General features: G+C 31.1%; 1 protein-coding gene across 1 annotated transcript; it reads right to left on the reverse strand.

The window, feature by feature from the left end:
* Positions 1-720: 720 nt before the first annotated feature.
* Positions 721-15,977, reverse strand: LOC141457175 (ribosome biogenesis protein BMS1 homolog). Its single transcript, XM_074133752.1, has 20 exons — positions 15,822-15,977; positions 15,625-15,745; positions 15,107-15,297; positions 14,555-14,703; positions 13,545-13,800; positions 13,200-13,328; positions 12,924-13,111; positions 10,170-10,303; positions 8,458-8,640; positions 8,002-8,330; positions 7,515-7,690; positions 6,575-6,752; positions 5,841-5,977; positions 5,574-5,762; positions 4,902-5,032; positions 4,702-4,810; positions 2,945-3,221; positions 2,671-2,846; positions 2,171-2,341; positions 721-1,132 (listed from the first exon to the last, which is right to left on the reverse strand). Exons 1-20 carry the CDS (start codon positions 15,880-15,882, stop codon positions 926-928), a joined length of 3,492 nt encoding a protein of 1,163 aa, XP_073989853.1. The 5' UTR covers positions 15,883-15,977; the 3' UTR covers positions 721-925.
* Positions 15,978-16,685: the final 708 nt, after the last annotated feature.

A 16,685-nucleotide genomic window follows, 5' to 3' on the forward strand; every position in this document is an offset into this window, starting at 1 on the left:
TTACCTAATACAAATGTTTTTCGTAATCTAAACTGAAACACAAGCCAAGCCAAATGTAGCTAACCATTCCCTAATCAGATATTAATGTATACACTAAAAATGTGTTGAAATTACGTCACTGGAGTTCTCGCGCAACGGTTCATAGTAGATCTTTCTTTCTAAGATTTCCAGCAGTCGCCAGTCGGTACTGAAGAGAATCCAGCCAATGTAGCCAAGACAAAGTATATGTTCACTGGTGAAGGAGGAGGTCTGTATGGCCGAAACGTTTCTTTAGGCCCGAACACATTTGAAAATGTGAATAAATTCACGTATCTTGGGGTCCCACGTAAACTTGTTGAACAACATATCCACAGAAATTAAAAGAAGAATCGCGGCGGCTTACAGGTGTTGAATTGAATTTATAACAGATGAGAAAATCGATTTCGGAAAATTAGGTAAGATCCCTAATTCCTCTTATTGTAATAAACTGAATTTAATAAAATCATTTAAGTTTAATAATTAATATTAATTTTTCTAATATTACATGACTGCAATTCTCAATATTCTACCAGGAAGTTAAAAGTATTAACTTATTCCAATTTAAAACTCTAAACTAAGAATGGTTTACCTGTAAAGGAATAATGTTTGCCTCTTCCAATGTCTGTAAAGCTCTATCAACCTCCATTACAGAAGGTTGAGGTATATATGAATATAGTAAACATCTTACATACATGAAAGAAATTTTGTTTTCTTCAATACTTTATTATAAAATATGTTCCTTTTGATACATTAATTTTTACACAGAATTTTATTCAGCGTAAAAGACTGTGTCTGAACTAACAAGGGAAGATAATTGTAAAAATAAAAGTTATTTGTACACTAATTACAGAAAATTACAATTTTTGCACAACGATTCAAAAATAACTTTTAACTAAAAATTTTGCTCTTATTTCATGTTTTTCTCCTTTCTACCTTCTAACTTGCTGAGCGTTCTGTAAATACTTTTCTTAATTTCTTTATGTTTTCGAACCTTCCGTAACTCACTATCTTGCTTTCGTTTCTTAAGTTCAGCTATTCTCTCTTTTGTAGCTTTCTTCAATTTAATCTGCTTATCTGCATAATTTGTTTTCAACTTTAATAAAAGATCTGCCACCTAAAAAGAAAAAAAAGAAAAGTTATTAGTGATTTTGAGTAATCCTCAGAAGAGGAAAAAGGCAATTCTTTTGCAAAGCCTATAACAAAGGAGACTAGATTGTTAGGCATCGAAGTCTTATATGAATTAAAAGAAGAAACTTTTTTAACAGAGGCTCCCAATACTCGGCGTGGCCAGAGAGAAGTATTGTGAAATGTACTCAAATTTTAAAACGATTTTTTCGTCCTTAGCTTAAAAGTAAAGGATCCATCCATCACAAGGTCACAATTTAAAAAAAATTGACATAGACCTATTACGATGATTTCTGTGGCACTAAAGCACATACATCAGTTTTACTTGAGCAATTTTTTACCTTCCCTTTTCCTGTTTTTAAATACATTATTACCAGACATTATTTTAATTTAAAAACAAACTGTAGAGAAATATTTGAGGAAGGAGTAGCACGCACTATACTGATGTCATCGTAGTCTCTTCTCAATTTAAATAGGGTTCAAAACCATCTCTCTCATGAGTTTCTCATACACCACTCTTCTGGGAAGAGAGAGGAAATAGGTGATACTTATTTAAACAAGGTGATTTAATATGAGACAGAAAATTTGAGGTACTTTCTTAAGGCATAAAAACTTCAGGGAATTATTAATTTAAGAAAGAAGAATCAAAATTATCTAAAAAATTAATTGAATGTGTCCAGCTCCATCAATATAAGTATAAAAACGCTGAGGTACGGTCCCAGTGTTTACTGTGATATTCGGCCTGCGATTGAAAATTACATAATCTTGCAAAGAAACATTTTGCAAGGAATTTAAAATTCTCATTTATAAAGCACTTTTTAGCGACTTTAACCTCATAGAATTCTACCCCTTTAATTTAAGGAGTAAAGTTCTGTCATTATATGTCTACTGATTTCAAACAAAGCAGAACTTTTATTGTAAATTAAGTAAAGACTAGAGATTAAACTGTAAAAAATAATTCAAATAAAAAACAAACAAATATTTTTATTTTAATTCAGCAACTGTTAAAAATAATTTAAACACTAACCTTAGTCTCATGTTCATCACGTACAACAACCTTCCGAACTTGTTTCATGAATGATCCTTGTCCCGTTGGATTCACAGTTTTTCCCTTTGATTTATAGCTGTAAGGAAGCTCTCTTTCAAGGGCCCTTGGAATAATTAGTGGGCGCGAAACTTTTGGAAGTCTTTGGACTTCCTGAAACATATATATATCTATATACCAAATAAGAAAAGAAATTTACAAGGATTTTAAAAACAAGAAAACACAAGATTGCACTATTTAGGAATGTCTCATACTTGTGTTGTTTTTTTTTTAAATACGAATTTACAATGAAGTATTAATGAAAAAGGAAATATTTGCACACCTTTTATTTTAAGATATATTTAATTCAATGAAAAATATTTAAAAATTGAACAATTTTACGGAGCCCACATTAGAATTTCATTATTTACTTGATTATATGCATTTGATCTACATACCTGAACTTGCAATCTAGAGATAAGTTGTTGAATAATATGACTTACCATGTACATACTATCTGGTTGGGCTTCATTTTGTATTCCTTTTTCTCGTTTTAATGTTCCTAAAGTTCTCATTCCTTTCCATGCATTTCTTTCAGAAGGAGACAGTAATAATGTTGTTATAGAAATGTACAATTGTGGAACATCAACTTTGTACCATGTGCGGCAGAATACAATATCTAAACACAATATAATAAAGGAATATAACATAATTAAGTTCTGATCATAATAAAAAATATTCTCAAATTATAAATTCGATAAAAAACCTATACCTTACCACTCATCAGTATTTTATCTTCAAAAGTTGCTCGAAAAACTCCTTCAGGTTTATTTACAGGCTTTTTAATTTGTCCTCTAATTCCTGATACCGTTTTAATTTTTGCACCTTCAAATTTTGCTACTTCAAGAGCTGAATTGAACATTCCTTTAATGAACGCTGTTTTCTTATAAATTTTCATTGGAGTTCCAATTAATTTCAATTTCTTAGTAATAACTGTTGATTGACTGGTATCGACCACAGCTCCAGTGGCAACTATTCGAAATCCTGGTTCATTCTGTTAATATAATTGTAAATGACATCATCTGATCAATAAGTTTTCATTAACAGAAACTTCTCATTAAATTTTGTCTGACTAAAGAATAGAAATGTAAAAATTTAATATAGGATCAACGATATCTTCTTACCGCAGTTTACGAAATTAAATTTTCTTGAAACATGCAAGATAGACTAAAAAGTGGATTTCAATATTAAATAAAAATGTTCAATTTAATAGAACCATTTTAGAAAAAAATCTTATGGAATACTAACAAGACTAACTTTATGTTATTTTATTTTATCGAAATGTAGAATTCGTACCAAAAAGTCGCTGAGTTCAATATTATAGTATCCACTTCAAAGAAAATATAGCTAAAAACTAAAACTAATCTAATCATAAAATGGCATATCCTCAGCTGATTTGTTTAAAATTTTGAAATTTTGGCAATTTTTTTAGTCCTTAATATTTAAGAATTTTCTAGGAAAATGTTCAAATAAATATTGTAAAAGTAAAGCGCATTAAATTTAAAGAATATCATAGGATTACCCCGTATTAATGAATTAGTACGATATTAAAGAATCGTATTAAAGAATACCTCGAAAAACTAGAAAATAGATTTAATAAAGCCAATACCTCTTGTCGAAGATTTTGCCCAAAACTTAATTACCAGCCACCACGGTTGCAATGATATCCAAAATATCAAACTTCACATAAGCCAACCACACAAACGTAGTGACCAATTAGGCGCTATGGTAGCCAACCGGTTAGAAATGAGACCCGTAAAGCTAAGATGTGGTACTACCCGAATAGTATTTTTACGCTCCAAAGAAGAGGATATAGTGTATATCACACGGTGCAACTGTTAGGCTGTTAAGTGAAATGTGCGGGAACCGAATTGATGTTCGGCTAGCAATTGTGTATCCTCTATTAAAGAGATTAGCCACTTTAGCAGAAGCTTCTGCGCTGTGTTTTCTAAAACAGATAAAAGGCCTATTGGTCGGCAGGAGTTAGATTACTGACAGGTTTATCTAGATATCAGGATCATATTTACTATTGAGTATTTCCAGGGAATGGAATACAAGTCGTCCGTAAAACTGCGTTGTAAATATAAGTTAGAAAGAAAATAATTTTTTCTGATAAGTTGCGTAAAACATTAGTAGCTACAAGATCCTAACCAGGATATATTTAAGTAGGTAGTTGTTTAATGATGATAACTGAACGTCAGAAAGATTGAGGTAACGTAAGTTGTTGGGGTTAGTTTAAGTCTTCTTCAATACTGAGGTTCATGCATCAGATCGTTTTTGTCGTTCATTACTAATAAGCTCTCCTTAAGTTTAGCGACATATGGTTATATATATTCTGTTAGCTAATCATTTGATTTCGTCTTTTTCAATCAAGAGAAGATATTCGTAGTAAAAAGTGTAATGATTTAAATAAATAAATTTAATATGTATATGCAATAATTTACAGAATTTAAAATAAAATAAAGTAACTGCACCTCCAAACTTCCTGCATTTAAAAGAGCTAGAAAACCAGTACCTCCTGGGGTCAAAGGTCCCCAAAAATGACCCATGCAGGCTACATGCTCTGGGGTATACTTGAGCATCCTGAAATAATGTAAAAATTTCAAGAAAATAATAAAGCGAATTAAAAAAAATACAGCATTCTGCTGAAACAAACAGAAATAAATTGCATTACCGGTGCCTCATATTGTCCTCTTGCTTGGAATATACTGCAATTGTTTGAAACCTTCTCCAACCCATTGAAATTATTAATGGATCTTTCGTTTTTAAAATTTTCTTGTACCACCTATGTTTCTTCACTCTTACCTAAAATATGATGTGAATTATCCTCTGATTACAATACACATATCTAGAATTGTTAATGAAAAGATATTCGTAATATTTAAAAGTAAATTCCTATTTTTTTGGCCGGAGTAACGTCAAACTATCAAATTAGGTGCCGTGAACGGAGGCGATTAGCAAACATACTTTACTGTAAATTTCTTTTATTAACCATTAAAAAAATCCTTGGCCTGGACCGAGAATAGAACCCAGTACTACAATACATATTACCTTTGCAAGTCACGGTAGCCGTAGCGTCTTATAGTAATATTTTAAACATATTTATGTACATATTTTTATACAAATTATTGGCAATATTTAACAAAGATTTTAATAATTATCCAATTATAATCCAAGGGAAAAAAAATTCATTCTCAAAACTATTTTTTCTGTGTAAAGTATTTAATACTCGTATGGCAGCAAGCTGATTAAACTCCATTACTTTCGGTAGCAGTAAAAGAAAAAGATCATAATTTTTCTCTTTTTTTTTTTGTGAAAAATGAACTTAAAAATTGAAGTGACATACTTTAACATATCCAATATTCTGTTCTCCAGGTTGTAAGCCACCAATTATTAACGGGTAAGTAGAATCAAAGTTGTCAATTAATTCACAAGGGGCTTCATTAATTTCCAACCTAACATACATTCCTGCTCTATATCCCTCTATTTCAACTCTAATATTGTCATCCAGTCCTTCAAACTGATTTCTATTCAACTAAAACATAATATTTCAATGAAATAATTAGTAGTATATTCATTCAATCATAGTTCGTAATATTAATTCTGTTTTTACCTCCGCTTGTTTACTTGCTTCTAACTTTAAGTCTTCAAAATGAGACTCATCCCCTTCTACTTTATCATACTCTTTATCAAACTTTTCTTTCAGTTTCTTCTTTTTTTCTAATAATTTGTCTTTACTCAATTCTTTTTCTGAAACAATCCAGAAATTATTCGACTATGGAAGAGAACGAAGCCCATCGCTATCCAAAGCCACTTTTATTGTAGTTGCAACACAACAATAAAAACCATGCCGAGTTTGGCCAATATCCTGATTTGAGCCACCCCATTGCTGTTACTCGCATGGGGTGCTAAGGTAGCGTTGTATTGGGTAGCAATTCCTCCACCTTACTATATAACATAAACGTACATTTAGAATAACTTTAAAAGTATTAAGTATACTTTATTTTATAGTTGTTTAAAGGTTAAATATTAAATTGGAAATTAAATTAATAATCAGGGTCAACCGACAATAACCGATCGCATTCCGCTTGTTAGAAATGAAAGTCGAGAAATGTGATATTAAAAATCGGCTAAGGCTCGGTGGGTCAGAGACCAATTTCTGGAAATTGCCGACAATAACCGATCGCATTCGGCTTGTTAGAAATGAAAGTCAAGAAATGTGATACTAAAAAATCGGCTAAGGCTCGTGGGTCAGAGACCAATTTCTGGAAATTACCTTCTTTACCAAGTAATTACACGATAATGTTTGATTATGTACAAAAATTCTAAAATAGGTTAAATATTTACGTTTAGAATCATCTTTCTGCTCAGAAATAAACTTTTCTCCAGTTTCAAGATCTTCAAAATCTCCGTATAACTCTTCTTCTGGATTATCACTTAGATCATCTAGTTTCAGAAGTTCCTCCGCATCCTCATCTTCATTCCATTTTCCGGTTACAAAGCAATCTCTTATTGACTCTATTACCTTAAAAACATAAGAAAATAAGTGTAGAAAAAATAGTTAATGATTTCAGCTGAATACTTATTCAGATCATTTGTGATTCTTGTTTGGACATCTAGGTAAAAATTTAAACTTTTTAAAATCATAAAAAAAGCCTCTAAAGATTAATAAAAGCCTCTAAAATTTAATAAAAAGCCTCTATAGATGGCCTACGCAAGCCGAAACATAGGCAAAGATAAAGAAATTGAAGAAATGCGACCAGTCTAAAGTGGTAATCAATCCTCCCACCAACATCTCTAAAAAAAAATAGGAAACGGTCTAAAAAAAAAGAGGAAAACAAAATAAAAATAGTAATTAACTTAAAAAATCACAACTCCTTCGATATCGAGAACACGTTCTGCTGGTGGAGTGGTACAACTGACAAATATTGATTTTTCTTTAAGCAATTATAATTAGAAAGACATTTATAAATAATAATAACAATCCAATATTAACTAAAACATCTAGGGTTTGAATTTAGAGGCTTGCTCTTAGACTCTAAGCTCAATGCCCGGTGATGAACGTGTACTAACGGAAGAACACTTCCATAGGCCTCCAGTGTACTGAAAAACGCTCCGGGTACCATTGACCACTAATTTCATGCCCTGAATAAGTGGAGATGTAAAAAAAAAGCAGATTATATTTTTTAAAATTATGCTTGATTATTTCTAAAATCTAAAATTCTACATAGCTTAAGGTTGGCTAAAAAATATTACTGGCAAACTAAATAAGGAAGAAAACTTCTACCTCAGGCGAATTCCAATCACTCATCTGGATGATTTGAAATTTAGAGCTATCTAGAGCATCCTCGTTATCTTTTTCTTTTAATATCCTTTCTTGAGTTTTACTCACTACTCTAAACAAGCCTCCAATCTCATCCGCATCTTCATTTTCGTCCGTTCCTAGCCCAGCAGAATGATCTCCTAAAATATAACCATAGAAGTGTAAATGGTCAAAGACGAATTCCAACTAATTTATGTATTTATTTGCCTTATCATTGGCTTTACGTTATGTTATTTTTATTTATTTATATTTTGTATTTTCATTCACAAGCTAGCTACAAGGTAGAGGCTACCCCTTGAACATCTAATTACAAAGAGCAGGCTATTTTTGTAACCACATAAAGAGGATCTTACATAACTATTAACATGCTTACATTATTAACATGCCTACATCATTAAAAGGAAGAGTGTAAGTGTGATTTACGCCTTAAGAGAAGAACTAATTAAGTTACCATATACAAGTTTCCATAAATCAGCTTTTGTTGCTTGTCTTTCAATAAAGGCTTTCGAAGCTTTCTCTGCTAGATTGTTTTTCCAGTTAAGGTCGGTATCTGGAAGATTGCCATCATCTGATAATTCTGAATCAGTAGAGTCTGACACTTTTCTGTCCCAAGGCAGGCTAACGTTTTCATCCACCTCCATTGAGCTATCACCTTCTTCGCTTGATGAAGAACACTCTGACATTTTGTCTATTTCGCGTTGAGTGCCTTCAAGAGATTCAATTGCTGAATTAATTTTTTTCCGAATGTAATTATTACTTGCAGTATTCAGAGAATTGTTTCTTAAAAACAATAATAAAACAATTGTTAAAAACATTATTAACTAATATTCTAATAAAGATTCTAAATATGTAAAAGAATAACTAATTTCTAAAATGAAGAGAAGAAAAACAATGATTATTATCTTACCTAATCTTGTAATCATTTTCACTATCTTCTTCTTCGCCAACATCTAAATCTTCATTTATGCTTTCATCATCACTTTGATGTTCATTTTTGGACATATTCCCAACATCAGAAGAATTAATTACTTCCAAATCCTTTTCATGATTATCTTTAATATTAGCGCAATCTGAAGTATCATTATATTTTCTGAAATTTAATAATTATTTTTAGAAAAAATAGGTTTGCAGAAAATTTAGAATTGACAATTTTTATCCCTACACCTTAAAATCTGGTACCAACATCACATGGCTTTTACCTACCGCAATTTAGTCTTAAAATTTGGAATTTTTATTCCAACGTAATAAAACTGCTCGAACAAGCCCAATTACGACGTCGCCGACATTTGTTTTGTGACTTTTTTAAAATGTTTACTACTGAATAAGAGCAAAGTTAAAAGACATATTGGTATGAAGACGCAGCGAATGTAATTTCAGAGCTTAAAAATTGCAAGTTTTCCAACAACTTGATGAAACTAATTTTGGTCTCTGTCAGAAATTTTAGTAAAAGTAAATGTCAAACTATTGATGAAATTGTTTGCTTAATACATATCTTTCAAGTGATAGAAAAAATGTGAAAATATTTTTGAATTTGGAAAATTTGAACGGATACGTTATTTCATTTACTAATCTTGAAATGTAACCTGGGAAAAGGTCCTGTACTCGTATACTATTCACTGTAATTTTACAGGACACCAAGTGGCAAAATTTCGATGGGCATAATACTACACAATTATTTTGAGAAAAAGAAAAAAATTCTTAACACTTACTTTTACACACCGGAGTAAGTGATAGGTGATTGTTTACAAAGCCCGGTTGAATTGTGTGATTGAAAATTTATTCCGTATTTTATAATTGCAAAATAATGCTAATACTGAGAAATTCTCACAGTAAGAAATTAAGTAAAATTTAAGTAAATGATTTGTCATTTAGAATAACTACTTATAAGCAAATTTGAATGAATTCACAGTTCTGATTCTGAATAATGAAAATGAGCTATTGGTTTCTGGGTTTCACTATAAAATGAACTATCTGAACTAACAAACTTTTTTTTTTATAAAGTTGAATTTGAAATGACTCATGTGTTAATGAAAAATAATTTAACTATTAGAGATCTTTTTTCTTAGTAACCCATTTAATTATAATCGAACATTACAGTCGTCTTCAAATTTAGCTACCTATGAAAATAAACAGTGAAATGTCGTAGCCTGAAATGAATCAACAAAAAATGACAATTACTTTGCATTCTTCTATTCGACGATTTTTAAATATGTAATATGAAATTATTAGTAAGAAGGAGAATGCCAACTATTTTTGAAAAAACTTTCTAATGTTTTCCAGGAGGGCAGATCCATCCAGCTGGATGTGTAATTTATTTTGTAAGAAGCAAAAATATTTCTTATTTCTTAAAATAAACTTGATGCGTTACATTTTCGAGATAAACGATAAACAAATTCTCGGTAATCGATATAATTAAAAGAACAACTATTTTAATGGAAGATTGCATTACTTTTGCTAATTAGAAAAATAAAAAGTTTTGTTTTAGAAGAATAAGGAGTAGTGATAATCTTCTATAGTTTGTAATTTCTTTCAAATAAATGTTTACGAATACACGAAATTAATGCTCATAAATTAACTAATTTTTATATATCATTAAAAAAAAGAGAAACATTGTCTTACTGGTCGAATTCAGAGGCGGTAATTGCTTCGCTTCCAGAAAAGAATTGCATTTTACTGCTAGCTAATTTAGCATCCATTGTTTCTTTGGTTTGGAAAAGCAGATCAACCACTTCTTTGCTTGAAGTATTTTTACTCTGTAAAATTTCATAAGTTTTATTAAAATATTGTTCGCAAAAAATAAGATTTCACCTAATTTTTTTTATTCAGAGAAATTCTGAATTTCTCTCAAAGAAAGCATTAAATATTTAATGTGGCAGTAGTAATGTGGCTGTGCTTTGCTAATATTGGTACAAATAAAACTGCTGATTATTCCCTAATACTTTCTTCATTTTTTCTTTGTTCTTTGAAACTTTTCCAGATATTTCGAATGTCGAAGTTTATTTTATGTATAAAAGGTGTTGCGATTATTTCTACTTATAAAGAAGTCTTCACTTTCCAGTAAATTGTGCGCTTTAATTCTAGCGTAAAAAATAAGGCTGCTAAAAAATGTTACACACGATTTTTACTTTTCAATTTAAATATTTTGTTCAAATAAGACCGAGGGAAGCCGTGAGGGAAGACAAATTTTCTTTAGGAGAAATGTGGTGGTGCATCTGAGCGTCCAGTTCTAGTCCAGAACTCTACTATGTTGAGTCCTATGGATTGGACTCCAAACATTTCTTTTATTTCAATCGCCATTGTCTTGAAGTGCACAGAAAAAGACCTTTCTTACGATGCTTCCACGCTTTTTTAAAACAAATAATAAGTAATTACATCTGAGATTAACTGGAATCACCCAGTTAAAAAACTCCACGGTCATACTTACACCAACCACGAAGTCCTATCTCGCTTACTAATATCGCAATACTATTATGATAATTCATAGTGCTAAGGGAGGAAAAAAGTTTGTTTTGTTTGTGGTTTTTTTTTTTTTCTGAAACAACAGTTTAATATTTTCTGGATATAAACTGCATAAAATAATAATTTTATCCAAAACAAATAATGTATTTTATGAGGTAGTCAACTCCCCCATTTTCTGAGTTTTACTGTACTTGTTCAACTAAGGCAGTTAATGTAACAACAACCAGGCAAATGAAAATAAGTTTCATTATAATATATACAGGGTAATCCATTTAAAACGCACCAATCGCTAATAACTTTTTAGGAAAGCGGAATTCCGAAAAAACCCACGAAGTAAACTATATGTTTTTTTTTGTCTAGTTTTCAAATTTTCCACCCCCGATGCTGTATCTTCGTTTTTGGCGGAGTTTCGGGCAAAGACCTGATCGGAGTTTCATAAGGACCACTGGTTTTGACAATTATTATGAAAACTACATAAAAAAACAAATTTAAGAAAATTCCTTTTCCTTTTTACTGTTTCAGTTAAACGCCTGTCAAAACCTTTAGTAAAAAGTTTAATTTTTTCGGCTTAGCCCATTTGAATGGGAAATGGATTAGCCACTTCTTCGGGTCCCAACAGATAACTCTGCCTAAATAAATCAACAATCTCAACAATGAGACCGCGGAACCTCATGTAATATTCATAAAAGCTTTAGAATTTCGAACGTACAGGAAACTGTCCAGCCTAATCAAAGATGTCACGCGTGCCAAAAAATGGACGACACAAGAGTAGCAGATCGAAAACAGCGACTTCTCAGAGTAAGAAGCTTTTCCTGACTAACGCGGGAGTGAGAGGGCGTTGCGAAAAATGATGCATTGGATACCTTGTAGGAAACCAATCATTATCAGTGTCTTCTGGCTTTCCTCTCTGCCAAGAACTTACATGGATAGCCTAGTTTTCTAAATTTGGGGGAGCCAACATTACAGTGTCAGGAGTGTGTGTCTGAGTTGAAGTAGAGGTCCGTTATCCATTACTTAAAACTTCCTTCTCTACTTGGGGCTTGCTGAAGAGCCTAGGAAGAGATGCTATGTAATACAGAATAGTACGTCCTGCCTAGAATCCTAGTGTCTTCTTCTCAATGTTCTGAATATTTTGTAGGTTTTCAAAGGGTCAGTAATTTGTCAGTCGCTTTTCTCCATCGGAATTTCTTTTGACAGGTGAATTCTAGCATCACTGCAATGGAGTTTCTTTTATTGACCATTCACAAAGAATTGAAAGAATATCGGTTTTTGAAGAAAGCCAGGTATTGTCCCTTATTAAAGAAACACCACTGAAAATCAGAACGGTGTTATCTTAAATTTGGGTTTCTCTTCAGATAAATCAATGCATAGACTACGGAACCAAATATCGTTCTCTTACATACATTTTGAATTAAAGGAGTCTTGGATGCTTTCACGAATGATTTGTCAGACGTTATCTAAAATACAGGATCTATTTAATACCTTTTTTTAAGAATAAAGCAGAAGTAAACCTAAACTTGCAAAATACGCAAAAATTACCTTCACCAAGAAAAAAAATCTTATTTGGCCTCTTTCATTCTTCTCCATTTAGAGATTCTCTTCTAAACACTCTAGTAAATAGGATTACAACTATTTTGGCTTTGCAGCTGTTTCTTGATGCAAATAAATATAAATAGGGAGAAGCGTTAGAGGGTAAGGGTAATTTGGTACCAGCTCACCAATTTCTGGAAGAATTGTTCCATCAACTGTAATTCAACGACTCAGCTGCAGCTAAATGGTCTTAGAGCCATGAAAGCACAATAAATAGTGCAGGGTATAACGTTTAAAATAAATTAATTAAATTATTAAAAAACAATTATCAAATAAGAATGAAATATTCTCCCAATTTATGAAAAATCAAAAGGTGAATGTTACCTGCGACTGCTGGATACCAGGCAATTCCACATAAACAGCGTCCTTATCATATACGATTCCACCAACTCCAGAAAATGGTGCGTAAATTGATCTTTCTTTCTCAATCAGAGATCTTTTTTTTAATTGTTCTGGTAATGGACAAGGATCAGGCAAAAAACTTAGGTCACTTACAGCAAAATCGCCACAACCTTTAAAAGAAGATATAATACTCTCAAAATGATTATAACTTCATAAATTGTTTAACACATCAATTACTATGTAATTTGATCATCTTACCAGGTATGTGGATAAAAGAATTTTTGTTCATTGGAATTCCTCGCATGTACCCATATAAACAAACTGTTCGATTTACTTTAGGATTTAACTGAATTTTTTCAGGAGGTGTTGTATCTTCCATTCTGTCGGCTAGAAATTGGATAAATATATACAGGTATATACGCAACAATCTTATTTTCCAGCCCCCAATAAACCAACTTTAATTATGTCTTGAATTAGAATTATATTTTAAGTTTTACAAAAATTAGAAGAAAGGTATCCACTTCTCACTTAACTCAAGAATTAAAGTATAGAATAATTTAAAAAAAAAAGTTGCATAAAACAATAATAATTTTAAAAACATACCCAGAATATAAGGGTGGGATGTTTGCCATATAAGTGGGCGAAATTTCATTACAGAAATAAATCGAGCGAGATTTTTAATTTCATGTTTTAAATACAATCCATACTGCATATCTGATAAATAAAACAGCTTTGCACCAGGATATACCTCTTTCCAAAAACGGTGCTTTAATAATTTCTTTGTTCTTTGCATTTTTTTGGTATGCTTTATCATGTCTAAGTGCGTTAATACTCCCATTATTTTTGGCATTCCATGAACCTAAAAAATGTAACTCAAGTTTTAAATACGAATGCTATCGAAAAAGGCGAATTAACTTTTTTACTTTCTATTATTCTAATATTCATAACTTTTTCTTACTCTACTAGTGATAGAAAGTATTGAAATCGTGCAGATTTCACCAGAAATATCCGTTTTGAGGTCCTCTGAGTAAGAAAAAGAGTTTCGACAAATGGTTTGTGTGGATGTTATCGCATGTAGTTGCCATTTAATTTTTCGTTAGGTAAATACCAACAGATGACGCCAAGATATGCTTTTGGCCTACATCAGTTAAAAGAAAATACCACACTACACTTGGATTTTTTTGTTTAAATTTTCCCAAAAACAGCTTCAAAAATGTTCTTTAAACTTGGTACATTAATAAATAGTATGTAAGTATATAACTTGTTTTTGTAAAATGTTTCCGAAAATTTATATAATAGCGAGAGGGTGGGTGTAAGTTATAAGTAAATTTAATCAAGCGTTCAGAGTGTGAAGAGAATTTGTACCTTACCACTTTAAGGATAGCAGTAAGAAGTTGAGTGAGTGTTTACACCATATTTTTCTTTCAATGACGCAAAGGCAGTCATATTTTCGATATATATGCATTTTTATTTATTTTGTTAACGATGCTCTATGAAGAACGCAGAAAATGTTCGTATGAACTTCGAGTGATAAGTTAAACTACTAAAAAGCTTAACTATGAGTTAAATGTATTAAGCTTGTTAATCATAATAATAATTATACAACTTTTTACCTGGCATATATTTAAAAATTCAAAAATTTCCATTTCAAAACCAAATGATGCATCTATAAGAAGCAGCACTAAATCAGCAACTTTAGCTATATCTACCATACAGTTAATGTCGTTGTTACACTCTATGATGGTAATTCGGCGCTTTTTGCCTAAAATAGAACATTTTTTTAAAATGTAATTAGTTTGTACCGCAAACTCTTAAGATAGAAATAGAGTTATGAAATGAAAGAGGAACTTTCTTTTCTACACATCTTCTTCGTTCATAACTAACAGTAGGTACCTTCTAGTCATGCTACTCCTTTCCTGAATTATTAATATTATATTAGGACCTTGTTAAAAACTTAGTATTTAAAGAAATACAATGAACGTAATTCATCATCGCATTTCGATTATACACTGAAATCTAAAAAACAGCAATTTATTCGTAAGGGTTTAATCAGAACAACCTGCATCTTTTTAATAAATACTTTTTAGTATTTAGTAGACTTTTTTTTAAATGTAAATCTATTTAAATAGTCATTCTTTTATTAAAATCTAGGTAAGACTGTTTACCTGAAACTAATGTCAAAGGTCCTTTAATTGTAGTCAGAGGTTGTCTTGTGTAAGATTTAATGAGGCTCTTAATAAGAGTTGATTTTCCAACCTTTGGTGGTCCAACAACTGCTACTAAAATAGGAGGAGGTTCTAAGGGAGTTCTATCAACTACTGGTACATGTTCCTTTTTCCTTTTCAAATCCTGTGTCCTGTTACAATTTATTTCTACATTGATTTCAGAAATTAATTGATAATTCATAGATCATTGAAGAAAACGAAGGAATTATGTAAAAAGTTTTGATAATGTAAAATCTAGGAATAAATAAAATTTTTAACGACGTAAAAGTTAATTAAAATATGAAAAATTATTTTTAAGGACTTAAGTTAATTCTATTATTATCAAGATAATATATAATTGCTGAAGATCAAAAATAGAGAATATTTGCTAATCACAGGTATTTAATTCGGGAATTAAATTAGTTTAACATCGTTCATAATTGATGTTTTTTCTAATACTGTATATATAAAAAAAATACCTTCTAAATTTCTTTTCAGCTCTAACTGCATTACTAATAGCAAAAGCTTTGGGATTTCTTTGCCTGTCGGTAAGTTCTTGAACATGCTCGGATTTCGCTTTTTTCTTATCAAGCTTTCGCCCTAAGTTTTTACAAAAAAAAATGTTAAACTACTCCAGCTTGTTTAAATGAATTGAATTGCGAAAAAATGTAAATACCAGCCAATCGTTGACGATGAGGCTTCTTTTTGTTGGAATCTTCGTCTTCAAATTCGCCCATTTTTTTTTAAATGAAATTCTTTCACATGTACGCTTACTATATAACAGTGTAACTACCTTTCTCATCCCCTAGCACAGGCACGGGTCTAAAATATTATCGATTCACTCGATTGAGAGATTAGCCATCGATGAGTTTCTATCGGAAATAATTATTGCCGCCTATTTAATTGCTTACTTACTACAATTTTCAGGCGTGACCTTTTTCGTTGTATGTATTTCTTCATTATGTTACAGAAAATAGTCATATTCATAGTAGAAGTATAGTTATTTATGTTCTTTATCTTCATTAAATGTTTTAGCCAATGTATGTGGTTATGCGAATCTTGACTCAAAGGAGAAAAAAAATTGTAATTTCGTCTGGACTTTGTGATCAATTTCAGTAATTTAACTTTTTTACTATCTACGTTACTTGCAGTATCGGAAGAGTAGGTTTTTGTTTTGGTAAGTTATGTGTAAAAAGTATTTAAAGATTGAATATAATTCGTTAATCTTAAACTATCAAGCAGATCATATAATCAAATTATGACCTCTGCACTTTGTAATGAATTCAATATTAGTGCAAGTTTAAAGTTTGTCTCCAGTGAGCTTGAGATATTGGGATATCCAGAAGTGCTTTATAGTTGTGGAAATGAGAAAACCACCTTCGTGGAACTCATTAATATCACATGGACACTGATTGCTGATTTGAAGCGTTTATCCTTAAAAGGAAATGAAAGAACAGTTGAATTAGCAAAATTAAAATCACAGTTAAAAACTCAAAATGAGGAAAAACTAAGATTAGAAAAGCTCTTGTGTAAAGAAAGG

This window comes from Rhodnius prolixus, unplaced genomic scaffold (assembly GCF_049639745.1).
Source record: "Rhodnius prolixus isolate KJV_2025 unplaced genomic scaffold, Rpr scaffold_1, whole genome shotgun sequence".
Classification (NCBI taxonomy): Eukaryota; Metazoa; Arthropoda; class Insecta; order Hemiptera; family Reduviidae; genus Rhodnius; species Rhodnius prolixus.